Below are 12,156 nucleotides of genomic sequence, written 5' to 3'. Positions count from 1 at the left end.
CTATTTTTATAAATGCCACATCTATTAGGCAGGTGTTAGAAAAGCTGCCTTCAGGACCGGTGGTCATAATTAAAGTGACATAAAACCTTTTTTAAACCATTCCTACTAGCATCGCATAAAGTTTCCAAATTATCATCGATTTTTATTTAACCATGATTATAATTAACTTTTATTTTTCCACAACCTTTAATCTTAACTGTCAATTGAAATATGTTATTTAATAATTGAATAATAAAAACCAGTGGCTACTTTAATCGACATATTTTAACGACTGTAAATAAAAAAAAAAATCGAATATTTTACGCTTGGCATCTTTTTATAATCCAGTGAACGTTCAGAAATAAAAATGTGTACAAAAATATCTATACAATAATTAATATTGTCAAAACAGAACGCTTTTGTGAAATAAGACATCAGAAACCTACGTTTTAATTTAAAAGGGTGAATATAATAACAAAGCTAAATATTGTCAATTATATTATGATTAAAATATATATACATATATATATATATATATATATTCCTACTGAGTTATACACTTATTTTATTATAGTTTCTATTCATATACAATATATAATACTTATTTGTTATGTTTTTTTTTATAATGTATTTTTAATATTCTCATTCACCACTTAAGAGATCGTTTAGTTCAGCGACACTGTTTATCACAACAGCACCGGTTCTTGGTTTCCATTCCCGTGAGATGTCTATTGCACGTATGTTTATATTAGAAAGAATGGTATAATAATGAAACAGTCAACTCGATTCGGTTATAACTACGTAAATATGTTAATATATATACTTTTTGAATCAATCTGTTAATAAATTTCACATTACGTGAACTGATTTCTGATTTCAAATTCAAATAAGTTATTAAATGGCCTTCGATTCAAATAATATTACACAGAATACCTACGATACAGATTCTTAAGAATAAAATTTAGAAAATATATATAATATCTGAATAAACATTTACCTTTTAGGTTTCCACCTCTTCATGAGCACTCCGAACATTTTCTATTACAAAATAATGTCCTTCAAAATATTAGAAGTAACACTAAACAGCACAAGTCACAAGTAAACACAAAACTATTCAACTACATATATGTCATTGACTTAATTCACAACAAATACAATCACACCTTGGGACTATACTAAACTTGCACTTTGGGTCATTCCCGAAATACTCTATTGACCTAGACAAGACCGACGCAATCGATAACCGGTGATATTACATAACTAAATAACAACATAAACATCCCTAATATAACAAAAACATCGATTCAATAGCGATAATTCGACATCGATGCTTCTGAAATAATCGATTTATGTTTTAAAATTTTCGTTCGCACATACACCACTAACGAGAGCCGCGGCTGTACTGAATGGAGTGTGTTTTATCGAGTTTTGCTGGAATCGCTCGACTGGTTTGAAGACTGACGACATGTTGGCCGACTAGTTTGAATTCCGGTGTCAAGTGTGGTTGGTGTTTAGCTAGGTCGATCAGCTGCTGGTTTGCCGCCATCATTGTGCGTTTTGCCGCCATCTAACGGTGACCTTAGTTTATACTTTGTTAGTAATTAATTTGCATTTAGTTTTATATTTCAAAATATATAAAATCCTATTTATATAAAATTAATAAGCAGTACATTACTTCTCATTTATGTGCATAATAATAAAATATCTTGTGATAAACGAACCCCTTTGTTGACATAATCTAAATTCTTAATGCATCTGTCCTAACAAAAATTTAAATTATTCAATATATTTTTTCCTAGCTTCTGAAATTTGTTCCGACACACAAAAGAACATCTGTCTCAATAGTTACAAAATATCCTTGTTTACATAAAGTTCATTGGCTGATAGTATAAAGTGAATGTATATTAAAATATATGAAACATACAAAAAAAATCTTACCATTTTTTAACCAAGGTTTATAAGCATCGGTGGTTCAGTGGTAGAATGCTCGCCTGCCACGCGGGCGGCCCGGGTTCGATTCCCGGCCGATGCATGCTTTTTTATTTCACAGGACGTACCTCATTGTATTAATTTTCAACTTTTTATGTAAAAGGATATAATTAAATATCTTAGCATTTTTTTGAATTATCTTACTTTGAAAAAAATATATGGAATGCTAGGCATTTAAAGATGACATTCCGTTTTACAACTTAAGAGATAATAATTATTATAATAATTTGTTTGATATTTGGCTTTAAAATTTTAAACTCTCTTCAAAACTGTCCCTACACTGTCTTAATGAGTTGAATATTGTGTGACGTGTCTTTTATTATTGTCTATGATATATTTTTTTATGAGAGTGCCATTTAAATCATCAGAAGACGTTTATTTTTTATATTTTGTCCGAGGTACAGTTTCAGTCTTAATTTTTAAAGTACAGCGTCACTTCCAGTAATGTCTCACAAAATGGCTGAAGCCAGTATTTATAGTTTTCAAATAAAAGTTGATATTAAAATGTTGCCATTCCAAATTTACAATGGTTGATTATTATAATTAATTATAGCAGGTCATAAAAATGATTCCAAGGATTGTAGTATATTAACATTAGTACGGCACGGGTGGCGCCACTTGTAACAGTACACTGTGTCATTTTAGGTGAATGTCTGATTCAAATTCTTCAAAAACAGTATATATTAGTACCGTCAGTATTAAATGTTTAAGTGACTTATCAAATATAACCAGAAAAAATCACCAATGTACCATTAACGGACTCCTCCGCATTTTCCCCACACAAACTTACATTATGGTAAAAATTTAGACGTTCTTAAAATAAAAAATGGTCGAAGTTGTCAAAATATTCCTCAACTCCTGTGCGAATGAAGCTACAGAAAAAACTGTATAACTATAAAAACTCTATGTTCTTATTGTAAGTATAAATATAAAAATAAGATCACAGATAATAAAACATTTAATTTGGTTTCAAGTCACTCTTTATTTACTAATTTGTGTACGTATTGTTGAATTAACATTCGTATAACCAATTACAAGAGAAAGCTGCTGTGTTTTGAGCTAGATGTTCGCTAGACCAGGCACAACATACAGTTCACGCTTTCATCACAGCAGAACAGAACACGCAGACTGTCAGCGCGTCCATAGCCCATACATGATCTATTAATATGTATTGACAATCGAGATAGTGTTACCAGTTTCATGTATATGGAACAACCCTTCCAAATTGCACCTGGTCTATTTCGTAACTCATTAAAATAAGCGACCTTCCAGTAACGACTTGCAACGACTTGCAAATAATAATAGTTTAAGCAAGAATTGTGGTGGTAGAGCCAAGCTGAGGTCAAGCAACCACAGCTCGAACATGGGCTGGCTCGACCGGGGAAGTACCACCCTCTCACGGAAGATCGGCGCAGAGTAGTCTTTAATGGCTGTGTTTCGTCCAACGAGTGAGAGAGTCGGTTGCCCTTGCCCTATTCTCGCTATTACCTGCCCTCTGCCTATTCCCAAAATTTCCTTCTTTTTCAAAAATCAAGGTCGGCAACGCATCTGTATCTTATGTTGCAGATTTTCATGAGTGATAGAGACCACTTCCCATCAACTATCAAGTAGACCGTCTATTCGTTTGTCGCCTTTGAAATAAAAGAATTATTTTTAACACGTTTATAGTAAAAAAACTTTACTTTAAATACAATTTACCTAAACTTTTTTGGTCGCTAATTCAAATCTCAATATTATTAAGTATATTTAATAAATCATCGCTGTTAACATCGAGGCTTACGCTCATTCATAAGGTGCTTAAATTATCAAAATTATTACTTTGACCCGTTAAAGTTACGCGACGAACAACCGTGGGTATTTTGAACCAGCCATACCCATGTTACACGGGACTTAAATCCCAATCAGATCGAGATCTTTCAGATATAATCTGTTTATTTCTAATTGACAGTATAATGGTACAACTGACATATTTACGCGAATGGATTTAATTCTCTCAGTGTGCTATCTTGTATAAGATTTAATAATACCACTTAAAAATCTACGTCATTATACAGTTTTATTGGTTCTCTTCTTCGCTGAGTAAAATCTAATTTTAATTACTATTTTTAAAACCGTATTATTTATATAGAAGTTTTAATTAAATTATTTCTGATCAACACAACAGGATTCTGAAACATTGACAGCTATTTAACAGGCTGTTTGACATTTATATGTAATTTGACGTTTCTAAAGAGGTTGTAAAGGTCCACACAAATTGTAGATTATATATACACATTTGAAATGTATGGGTGATTTATAAAATTAAATTCTTTATAACAGAGTTCTTAAATCAGAATATCAAAGATAAAGGCACAGATTATACTGCTTTATGATATCAAACCGTCAGTCACAATAATATTATAAGGGATCGTCATATAAATTACCATATTAATAAAACGAGAAATGTATTTATATATTTGGAAATGACACCAAAAATTAATTATCAAAACCGATATATTTTTTGTGGAAGATATTAAATGAGCTAGAGTTTTGCATTAGCATACGAAACATAGATAATTTTTATTTTTTATTTCTATAGCAGAAAAAAGTATCAAGGTATATAAATGGTAAATTGCCCGTGTTTAGTTTGACGGTATATACTCTTGGTGAGTGCTATTTAATCTCTACCATGGGCACCGTGCCTGCTTTCCTAGTTGCTTTTTCTGTAGACTGTTCAGTTTCCACGTTGTCTTGAGCGTTCATTTTCTTAATCTCTTCTAGTGTAGTTACTGTGTTATTATTGAGGCCGGTTGTATTGCTCGTGTTCTCATCTCCCTCCAGCTTCTTAGCCGGATCTGTCGCTGGAGTTTTGTCACCGTCATTAGTGGAATTTCCTGCGAGCGTTGGGGATGTCCCAGTATAGGACGTATTCCCATCCTCCGTGGCTTCTATACTCTGTGATGAGTCTCCATCACCTGTCGTTTCATTGAACAAATTCTCGAGTATGGAATCAAGTTCCTTTATCTGTCTGTCTGATGTCAGTTTCAGTTTCTCCTCCCACGATAATTCCCGTACGCACGTTTCGATACAATCTAATTTCTCTTCGAACACATTCGGCGACACACAGCTCGTCTCCACTTCCACGCAGTCTTTCAATACTGGGCTGTATTTAAACACGTGATGCAACTTTTCATCACACTCCGTTAGTTCCTCCGTGTATAAACATTTATCTGTGACACATAATCGAGAACGTATTATTAGAATATAAAAGCATTATCAAATTTGAATGAGATGTGAGGCTCTCTGATGAGGTCATACCATTTTCCTTATGCTTTGTTTCTTTTATCTCGACCTCAATATTTCTGAAGATGCATGTGTCCGAGCATTCCTCTTCTGTGTCGAACTTATTGGAGCTGGGGCAGCCCCTCCAGACCTCTAACTCGCACCTGGAGCCCAGCTTGTAGTAGGAGAACACGTTTTTCGGTGTTTGCTTACAGTCGCTGGTGTTTAGTGACTCCATGCAATATACTGGCATCTCTAAAAAGTTGATAAATTAATTCAGGAGATGTTTATTCATAATTATTATTAAAGCAGAATTGTGGTATAAATGTATTATATTTTATTACCCATACGCCATAAAATGGGTAGTGTAAAGACCTGGTTGTGTTAATTTTAGAAGACTTTATCTAACATAGTCGTTACTGGTTTATTAAATTTTGAATATTAATACGTATTTTAATATGTTAGACGAGTTGTGAATAAACAAAAAAGGGATGTGTTTTCGTATTCCGGCCAAGTAATTACCTCACTAAATGTCTAATTTAATTAAGTTAGAACAAAAGTATGAAAAGTATATTTTAGATACGTGCCAGGTAAAAATTTATTTGCAGAAGTGAAGAGAAATAAAAGTGTTTCATGTAAAAATACTGACAAGTATAAAAGTTATTAAATTATAGAGTATAGTAAATTAATTTGCTCAGCTTCCTCGAGGCTCGATTCAGCGAGCTGTTTCAACTTACTTGTTTGGCCGCGTTTTATGATGTTCAAACATTGGAGAAGTAAAATGTATCGTAATACGATGTACATTTTTGAACCTTTTAGTTACGAGTAGCACATACTGAATAAAACGATTTAAATCTCAAACAGTTTTATAGACGTTATAATAGTGAACTGCTAATAACTATTTTATTATTCATTACGCTGTTTTCTCATTAAAATCATATATATTTTTTAATTTTAATTTGTTATCATAGAGATAGGTTTTAAGTTGGGTTTCCAAGCTACTAATTAAAGAGTTTTGGGTGTAGATTTTTTTATGGTAATCAGCAATATTATATAAATAATGATTTGTATACTAACTTTAATAAAAAAAAGCGTGCATCGGCCGGGAATCGAACCCGGGCCGCCCGCGTGGCAGGCGAGCATTCTACCACTGAACCACCGATGCTTATATCAGTGCGAGTAATATTGAAATTTAATTTATCAAAATCGATAACTTTCACTCAAAATGGATAATTTTAAAAACTTTACACTATTAAGTAAAGAACATAGTAAAGATTAACTTGATAAAGTAATAAAACAGACAATTGAAAAATAATAATACATACTTATTTCGAATATTTGATTTATAAATATAATTTTGATTGAAACCACGTGTCTGAAAAGCGTTTCTTATTTAAAAAAAAAAAGTTTTTCATACAATGAAGAATTTTATTTTAAGGGAGTTGGGATAGCGCCATCTGTAAACCACTTTCGAAAAGTGTTGTCGACAGTGATGAGAACTTTTAATTTACCGACAACTTTAACAGGTGGCGCTTTATAAAAACTCTAGGGTAAAATAATTCATGCTTTATACCTCATAGTCGTTTACTTATTTTCAAAATTTACAATTCCTACAAGTTATGCTTATTAAAAAAATAATTAATCTAGATCCGTCTACTCATCCAGCTTAATATGGGACAAGAAAATCGAATGAGATCTTTGTTCGAAGGAATATTCCCGAAATTCATACAAAAAAATGTAACCGTCCATTTCTTATTATGCTGTGGTCTTTTTTATGTGGAATAATAAATTATCTGTGAACATGGTTGTTGATTCCTAAACTTTAGCGCTAGTTTTCGTTTTGACAGGCTGTTTGGATGTTTCCGCTGCCTGTGGTGGGGCGGCCTCCAAGACTACACCTGTTTTACCTTTCGTTTTCAACCTCTTCGAAACTAAACAGCCGAGTATTGCTATAATAACCTGTCAAATAAAAAATCAAATCATTAGCGTACGATGCAACGGGGAACTTTAATTAAAATAATCATATCTTATATACTATAGAATGAAAGAAATGTTACCATTATTCCAATGTGAAATGAAGTGACTGCCACTACAATCTTCGAATACCCTGTGTACATGTTTATCACGGGATTCCGACAGCCGTATTCACTGTATAGCCTTTTAGCTTTACAAGCCTGCCTCTCCCTCTCTTGGACCAGCTCGGAGCGGTCCGCCATATAGCTGGGACAGCATGAGATTGGCACGTCGGGGGCGAAATAAGGAGGAAGTTTGGGGTTGCGATAATCCTGGGGGCCGTACACCGCACAGCACTGGAGCTACAATTCGATTCAGATTAACTTATCTGTCTATTAACAATTATTATGGCTTGGAACACATGTAAATTTAAGATTAATCTAGTTCATTTATTATGACTTACATGGAAACTTACTCATTATATATATATATATATATATATATATATATATATATCCAATAGACTCTGAGTTTCAAATAAGTAAAGACGATTGAGATTTATTTGTCTTGCCATCTTATGCTTATTGTTAGTTATCTTCGTACAATTATTATAAAAATGAGTAAATTTTATATTATATCATTAAAACTTACATCATTCTGCATTATCGACCATAGTCGCACATGTCTGGGGTTGTCAGCTATCGCCAACTTAAATGACTCCGAAAGTGCTATGCTCAAGTTTAGTTCGTCTCTCTCAGTAACTCGCACCGACACAGCTAAGATGAGGGCTTGTATCACAGCCAGGATCACAAGGACTACGGAGGCCTGATGAAAGAAGACCAGAAGGATTTCGTTTAAGGTTAAAAAAAAACAATCGTAGTTACATATTGTATAGTGCGAGACTTCGACACTAGATGGCGCTGTCTGAAATTTGCATAACAAATATACTTTTGATTATAGTCTAGAATAATCACTACCAAGTTTTAGCTTGAAGTACTTTTTATAGCACAGATTTTAGGGAAAGCTGAAAAAAGGCTCTAGTTAATGGTGATTTAAGAAGCATTTTCATTTAACGGGCACCCTGTTATCTAGATATACGGTAAGATTTTTCGGGGTTTATAAATTTATAAGAGGTAATTTCCCTCGCGTGATATGCCAACGCTTCGGTTACACTGAACTTGAAAATATTTTCCTCAAGGTTAAGAGTTATTTACCTTGATTTTCTTGAAAAAGCGAGATAATGACGAAAGCAACTTTAAAAAAATTTAGATTAAAGTAAAAAACGTAATTACATGAGCTGCTCCATTATTTTATACCCTTCAGATAAGAAATCCGACAAAAAATTATTTACATCGATTCGTGCCTAAGTAACGAAATTTATGATATAACTCTCTTTTTGCTATTTGTTAATTTTTATTTAGTATTGTCAGTTTGTGGTTTTATAATAGTAAACGGCAACATAAAAGGCAATAAAACTACCCACATGCAGGTGACAAAACGTCTTTATGTCTTTGTTAATACTCTTGAGAAGTTGCCATGAGAATTAAAGAATAATAATCGGATTAATGTTCACAAACACCGATCGTATAGCTCACCACGTGTAAAATTCTCAAGTGCCTCCTCAGGATGCCGACCATAGCATAAATAGTAATGGAGAGAGTAACGGCCGCTAGAACGCTCAACAGTATCATGGCCACCAGCCTGCCAGACTGGTCCACGGCGAAGATCCGCATGGTGATGGCTGTGCTGATTGTCACAGCGATCACCGCTATCGAGAGAAGCTGGCGGAAAAAACAAGCTTTATTATCTATAATACATAACATGAATTCCGTATAATGAAATTCTTTTTAATTTTCTGATTAAAAACACAATGTTCCCAAAAGTTTTCTGTTTCAAAGTCTTAGAATGTTCATTTTTCATGGAAGTCTGGTGGAAGGTTCTTGGAAGCTCACAGAGTAATCAGTATGTGTGTTAAAAGGGGGAAGAATACGTAACAACATAATTATAGCAGGGTGTAGTAACAGAGATCTTGAAGATGATAGAAATAATATTTAGAAGCCTTTAAACAGATTAAAATAGTTATTGATAAGTTAAAAACTGTCGTTGAATAGATTGGCAAAAAATATTTAATTCGTTTTATATGGAAACATAAGTAAGTATGTTATAAGTAGTTTTTTTTTATTTTAAATCAACAAATTTTAATGTAAATTTCACAAAAGTTGCGTGTTCACCAGCCTCTCTTGTTACTTCTAAACAGATGCTATTCATATTTGTATGAAGACAGTATTGCAAAGCCAACATACCATCCCTGATCCCGCCAGGCCCATTTGGTATTCGATGTTTTTGAAATCGTATAAAAGGTTTTTCAATAACGATAAAGAGTTTCAATCTTAGGTGTATACATTCGAATCTAGACCAGACTCGAAAACCTTGTTGGACTTTGAAATTGTAACGAAAATTAAAAATATTAATTTGCCAAATTATAAATAACTTACGATGTTGATAATACATAACGCGACGTATATTATCTTGAGCAACAAGCATTTCCGCTTCTTCCGTAAGGCCAGTGGCACCGGCAGGCCGTATAACTGACCCAGGCCTTCATGCTGAGTTTGTGGGGGCTCCACTACGGGCTCCGGAGATTCTGTCCGATTTGGTAACATTAGCACACATCACAGCAAATTGTAGCGGAAGTTTCTTGAGAAATAAAATTTGTATACTGGATTGAAGTTAATATAAGTTGGTAGAATCGAAGTAGTGATAGAAGTAGTGCGTCAATATTATAATGGTGTCATACCTGAAGCCGGCGCGTTTCCCATGGCGAGCCAAGCTGGGTATGGGAGTCCATCGCTACGCCCTGTATATATAAACAGCACAACAATAGAGCCAATGCTTCGATGGCAAAACATAATGGCGTACCGAGTTATTCATGAGCATCGCTCGCGGTATGCGGAGTCAAGATAAGGTTCCAACAACAATCTGGATAATCGTTTGACCGACTTGGAAGATTTGTGTTTCGTTTGACCGTTGCGTGTTTGCATTTCCGCTATCATCTACGTGTTTGCGAATTTTATTTACAAAAGTTACGAGCTAACTGGATCAACTCATGTATAAAAATGTGTATATTTTTGTTATAGACTATTCTGTCCCAATTTAATTACTTTTAAGTCAATAAAACTGAAATGGATGAAAAGAAAATGTGGTAGTCTCAATACTACTTCAGCTTACTCATGATACGCTAAAATAAATTGACTGTTGATATTTAGAAAGAAAGAAAAAGAAACATTAAGAAAATATAATAAAGATAACGAATACAATTTTCATATTCAATTAAATAAAATGACTAAACTTATAAAACAATTGAAAACAAAACTTCATTTACACTTTAATATTCCTTACGAAAAGATAATTATGGAAGTTTCAGTTGCAACAACATACGTAAATATATTAAATACTCTTCATTAAAAACCCTTATAAGTATTAGAAGTAACCTGAAGGAGTATTACAATTATAGTAGTTAAAAATTTACAATGCTGGCGGCCTTGTCCCTAACTAGCGATCTCTTCCAGACAACCAACAAGGAAGAGTAAAACATACATGCTGGTATGTGGTTAATTAAATAATTACTCCTATTTTATTTCATAGTTGTATTGTGTATTACAACAAATAAAGTTATCGGTCGAGTGTGAAGTTCTAGTATGTTGAAACTGATAAACTTCCTCACGTATTATTTAATTTAGTTAAGAATAAAAATACCACCACGTTGTTCGAGAACGAAACCTAATCAATACAGTAGCGGTTAAAATCAGCTTTGTTAAAAAAAAATACCACATATTTCCCTCGATTTTTATTTCTTTAGTTTTCATTCGAACAGACACTAAGATTAAAAGAACATGTCTTATAATAAGAAAGCTGTTTTCAGACAAAATGATACAATGTTTTAATTAAATGAATTTCATATATGACGATTCTCTTTTCCGTCTGTCAAGTCAATACTTTTCAATACATCGATAATGTTTTTATTGTTGAAAATCAAATAAGATTAAATACTCACTACGTGTTTGTGCGTAGTATTTCAATATTCTAGGATCCTGATGATGTATCAGGTAGCCGTACAGAACTAGCTTAGAGAAGTTGACATCCTGTCTGATTGCCATCACACAACAACACAAAGCGACATATTATTACGTGTGAGAAACATGTCTGTGCCGTACAATGTGTTATACACAAATCATTACAACTGTAGATTTAAGCCTGCGTACTCATATTAGCACGGGTTGCGTCAGTGGCGCTAAATAAGATAACTGGGGGGAAAACAATATATATATATATATATATATATATATACGTATAGGTACATTGTATATCCTTTTAATTAATGACACTCGTTTCAAAAGATATAATTTTTCTGTCAAAGAAAGAAATTAAGAATTACTTTCTAGATTATAAAGAGAAAGACATATATTTTTGCTTCCACGAACAAAGCACCTTGACTGGCGTAACTCCATTGTTACTTGATGTTTCTACAAATAGATTTTCGTTACTCAATTCCTCAAAAACTTTAAAAGAAATTTCGGGATGAAATTCCTTATATTTGTAAAAAATACTGTTAATTTATCTCTCATTACCTCATTCGAAAACCCGCTTATAACACGACGCTTTATGTTCTGCGTTTTCAGTTTAAAACGATTTTTTAACTGTTTAAAATTAATTTATCCTTATTTATCTGTTAATAGTATTGAGATCGACACTAACTGTGGAGTACAAGTGGGATTTGACATAAAAATAGATGCTATTAGCTCCATAAATTTCTGTTTTATATACTCCGAGAAAGTATTCCAATATAATATAGCAATAACATATAAATATTAAACAACACTGATCTTTAATTTATAAATAATCTATATATTATACAGCGAAGCTATCATAGGCATAGATATGTCGTTATAACTAACTATTTATACAAGTATAAAT

The 12,156-nt window shown here is 33.0% G+C and overlaps 3 protein-coding genes and 2 non-coding genes across 5 annotated transcripts in view; 1 reads left to right on the top strand and 4 right to left on the bottom strand.

Moving 5' to 3' along the window:
* Positions 1-1,377, bottom strand: part of LOC116767620 (uncharacterized) — a 186,563-nt gene extending 185,186 nt beyond the window's left edge. Inside the window, exon 1 of the mRNA XM_032658024.2 lies at positions 977-1,377. Coding sequence (XP_032513915.2) covers positions 977-1,014 — 38 coding nt within the window. The 5' untranslated portion in view covers positions 1,015-1,377. The remainder of the gene's footprint in view (positions 1-976) is intronic.
* A 563-nt stretch (positions 1,378-1,940) lies between these two features.
* Trnag-gcc (transfer RNA glycine (anticodon GCC)) lies at positions 1,941-2,011 on the top strand. Its single transcript has one exon. It is a non-coding gene; the product is annotated as a tRNA-Gly (tRNA).
* Positions 2,012-4,395: 2,384 nt separating this feature from the next.
* Positions 4,396-6,117, bottom strand: LOC116767523 (uncharacterized). The gene is made up of 3 exons (XM_032657874.2): positions 5,967-6,117; positions 5,266-5,484; positions 4,396-5,177 (listed from the first exon to the last, which is right to left on the bottom strand). Exons 1-3 carry the CDS (start codon positions 6,031-6,033, stop codon positions 4,621-4,623), a joined length of 843 nt encoding a protein of 280 aa, XP_032513765.2. The 5' UTR covers positions 6,034-6,117; the 3' UTR covers positions 4,396-4,620.
* A 206-nt stretch (positions 6,118-6,323) lies between these two features.
* On the bottom strand, positions 6,324-6,394 carry Trnag-gcc (transfer RNA glycine (anticodon GCC)). Its single transcript has one exon. It is a non-coding gene; the product is annotated as a tRNA-Gly (tRNA).
* Positions 6,395-6,627: 233 nt separating this feature from the next.
* LOC116767756 (uncharacterized) lies at positions 6,628-11,394 on the bottom strand. The gene is made up of 7 exons (XM_032658224.2): positions 11,237-11,394; positions 9,980-10,039; positions 9,678-9,826; positions 8,778-8,963; positions 7,834-8,007; positions 7,287-7,544; positions 6,628-7,188 (listed from the first exon to the last, which is right to left on the bottom strand). The coding sequence occupies exons 1-7, from the start codon at positions 11,337-11,339 to the stop codon at positions 7,045-7,047; spliced, it is 1,074 nt and encodes a 357-aa protein (XP_032514115.2). The 5' UTR covers positions 11,340-11,394; the 3' UTR covers positions 6,628-7,044.
* Between the last annotated feature and the right edge of the window lie 762 nt (positions 11,395-12,156).

This window comes from Danaus plexippus (genome assembly GCF_018135715.1).
Source record: "Danaus plexippus chromosome 9 unlocalized genomic scaffold, MEX_DaPlex mxdp_26, whole genome shotgun sequence".
In the NCBI taxonomy this organism is placed as follows: Eukaryota; Metazoa; Arthropoda; class Insecta; order Lepidoptera; family Nymphalidae; genus Danaus; species Danaus plexippus.
This window is presented reverse-complemented; position numbering and strand designations above follow the sequence as displayed.

Coding starts and splice junctions, on each gene's coding strand:
- LOC116767523 (XM_032657874.2), bottom strand. CDS start 6,033: ATGTACATCGTATTACGATACATTTTACTTCTCCAATGTTTGAACATC. Junction 5,485..5,966: donor CATAAAACGCGGCCAAACAA/GTAAGTTGAAAC, acceptor TCAACTTTTTAG/AGATGCCAGTATATTGCATG. Junction 5,178..5,265: donor AACAAAGCATAAGGAAAATG/GTATGACCTCAT, acceptor TATGTGTCACAG/ATAAATGTTTATACACGGAG.
- LOC116767756 (XM_032658224.2), bottom strand. CDS start 11,339: ATGGCAATCAGACAGGATGTCAACTTCTCTAAGCTAGTTCTGTACGGC. Junction 8,964..9,677: donor CGTTATGTATTATCAACATC/GTAAGTTATTTA, acceptor TTTTTCCGCCAG/CTTCTCTCGATAGCGGTGAT. Junction 7,189..7,286: donor CATTTCACATTGGAATAATG/GTAACATTTCTT, acceptor TTTATTTGACAG/GTTATTATAGCAATACTCGG.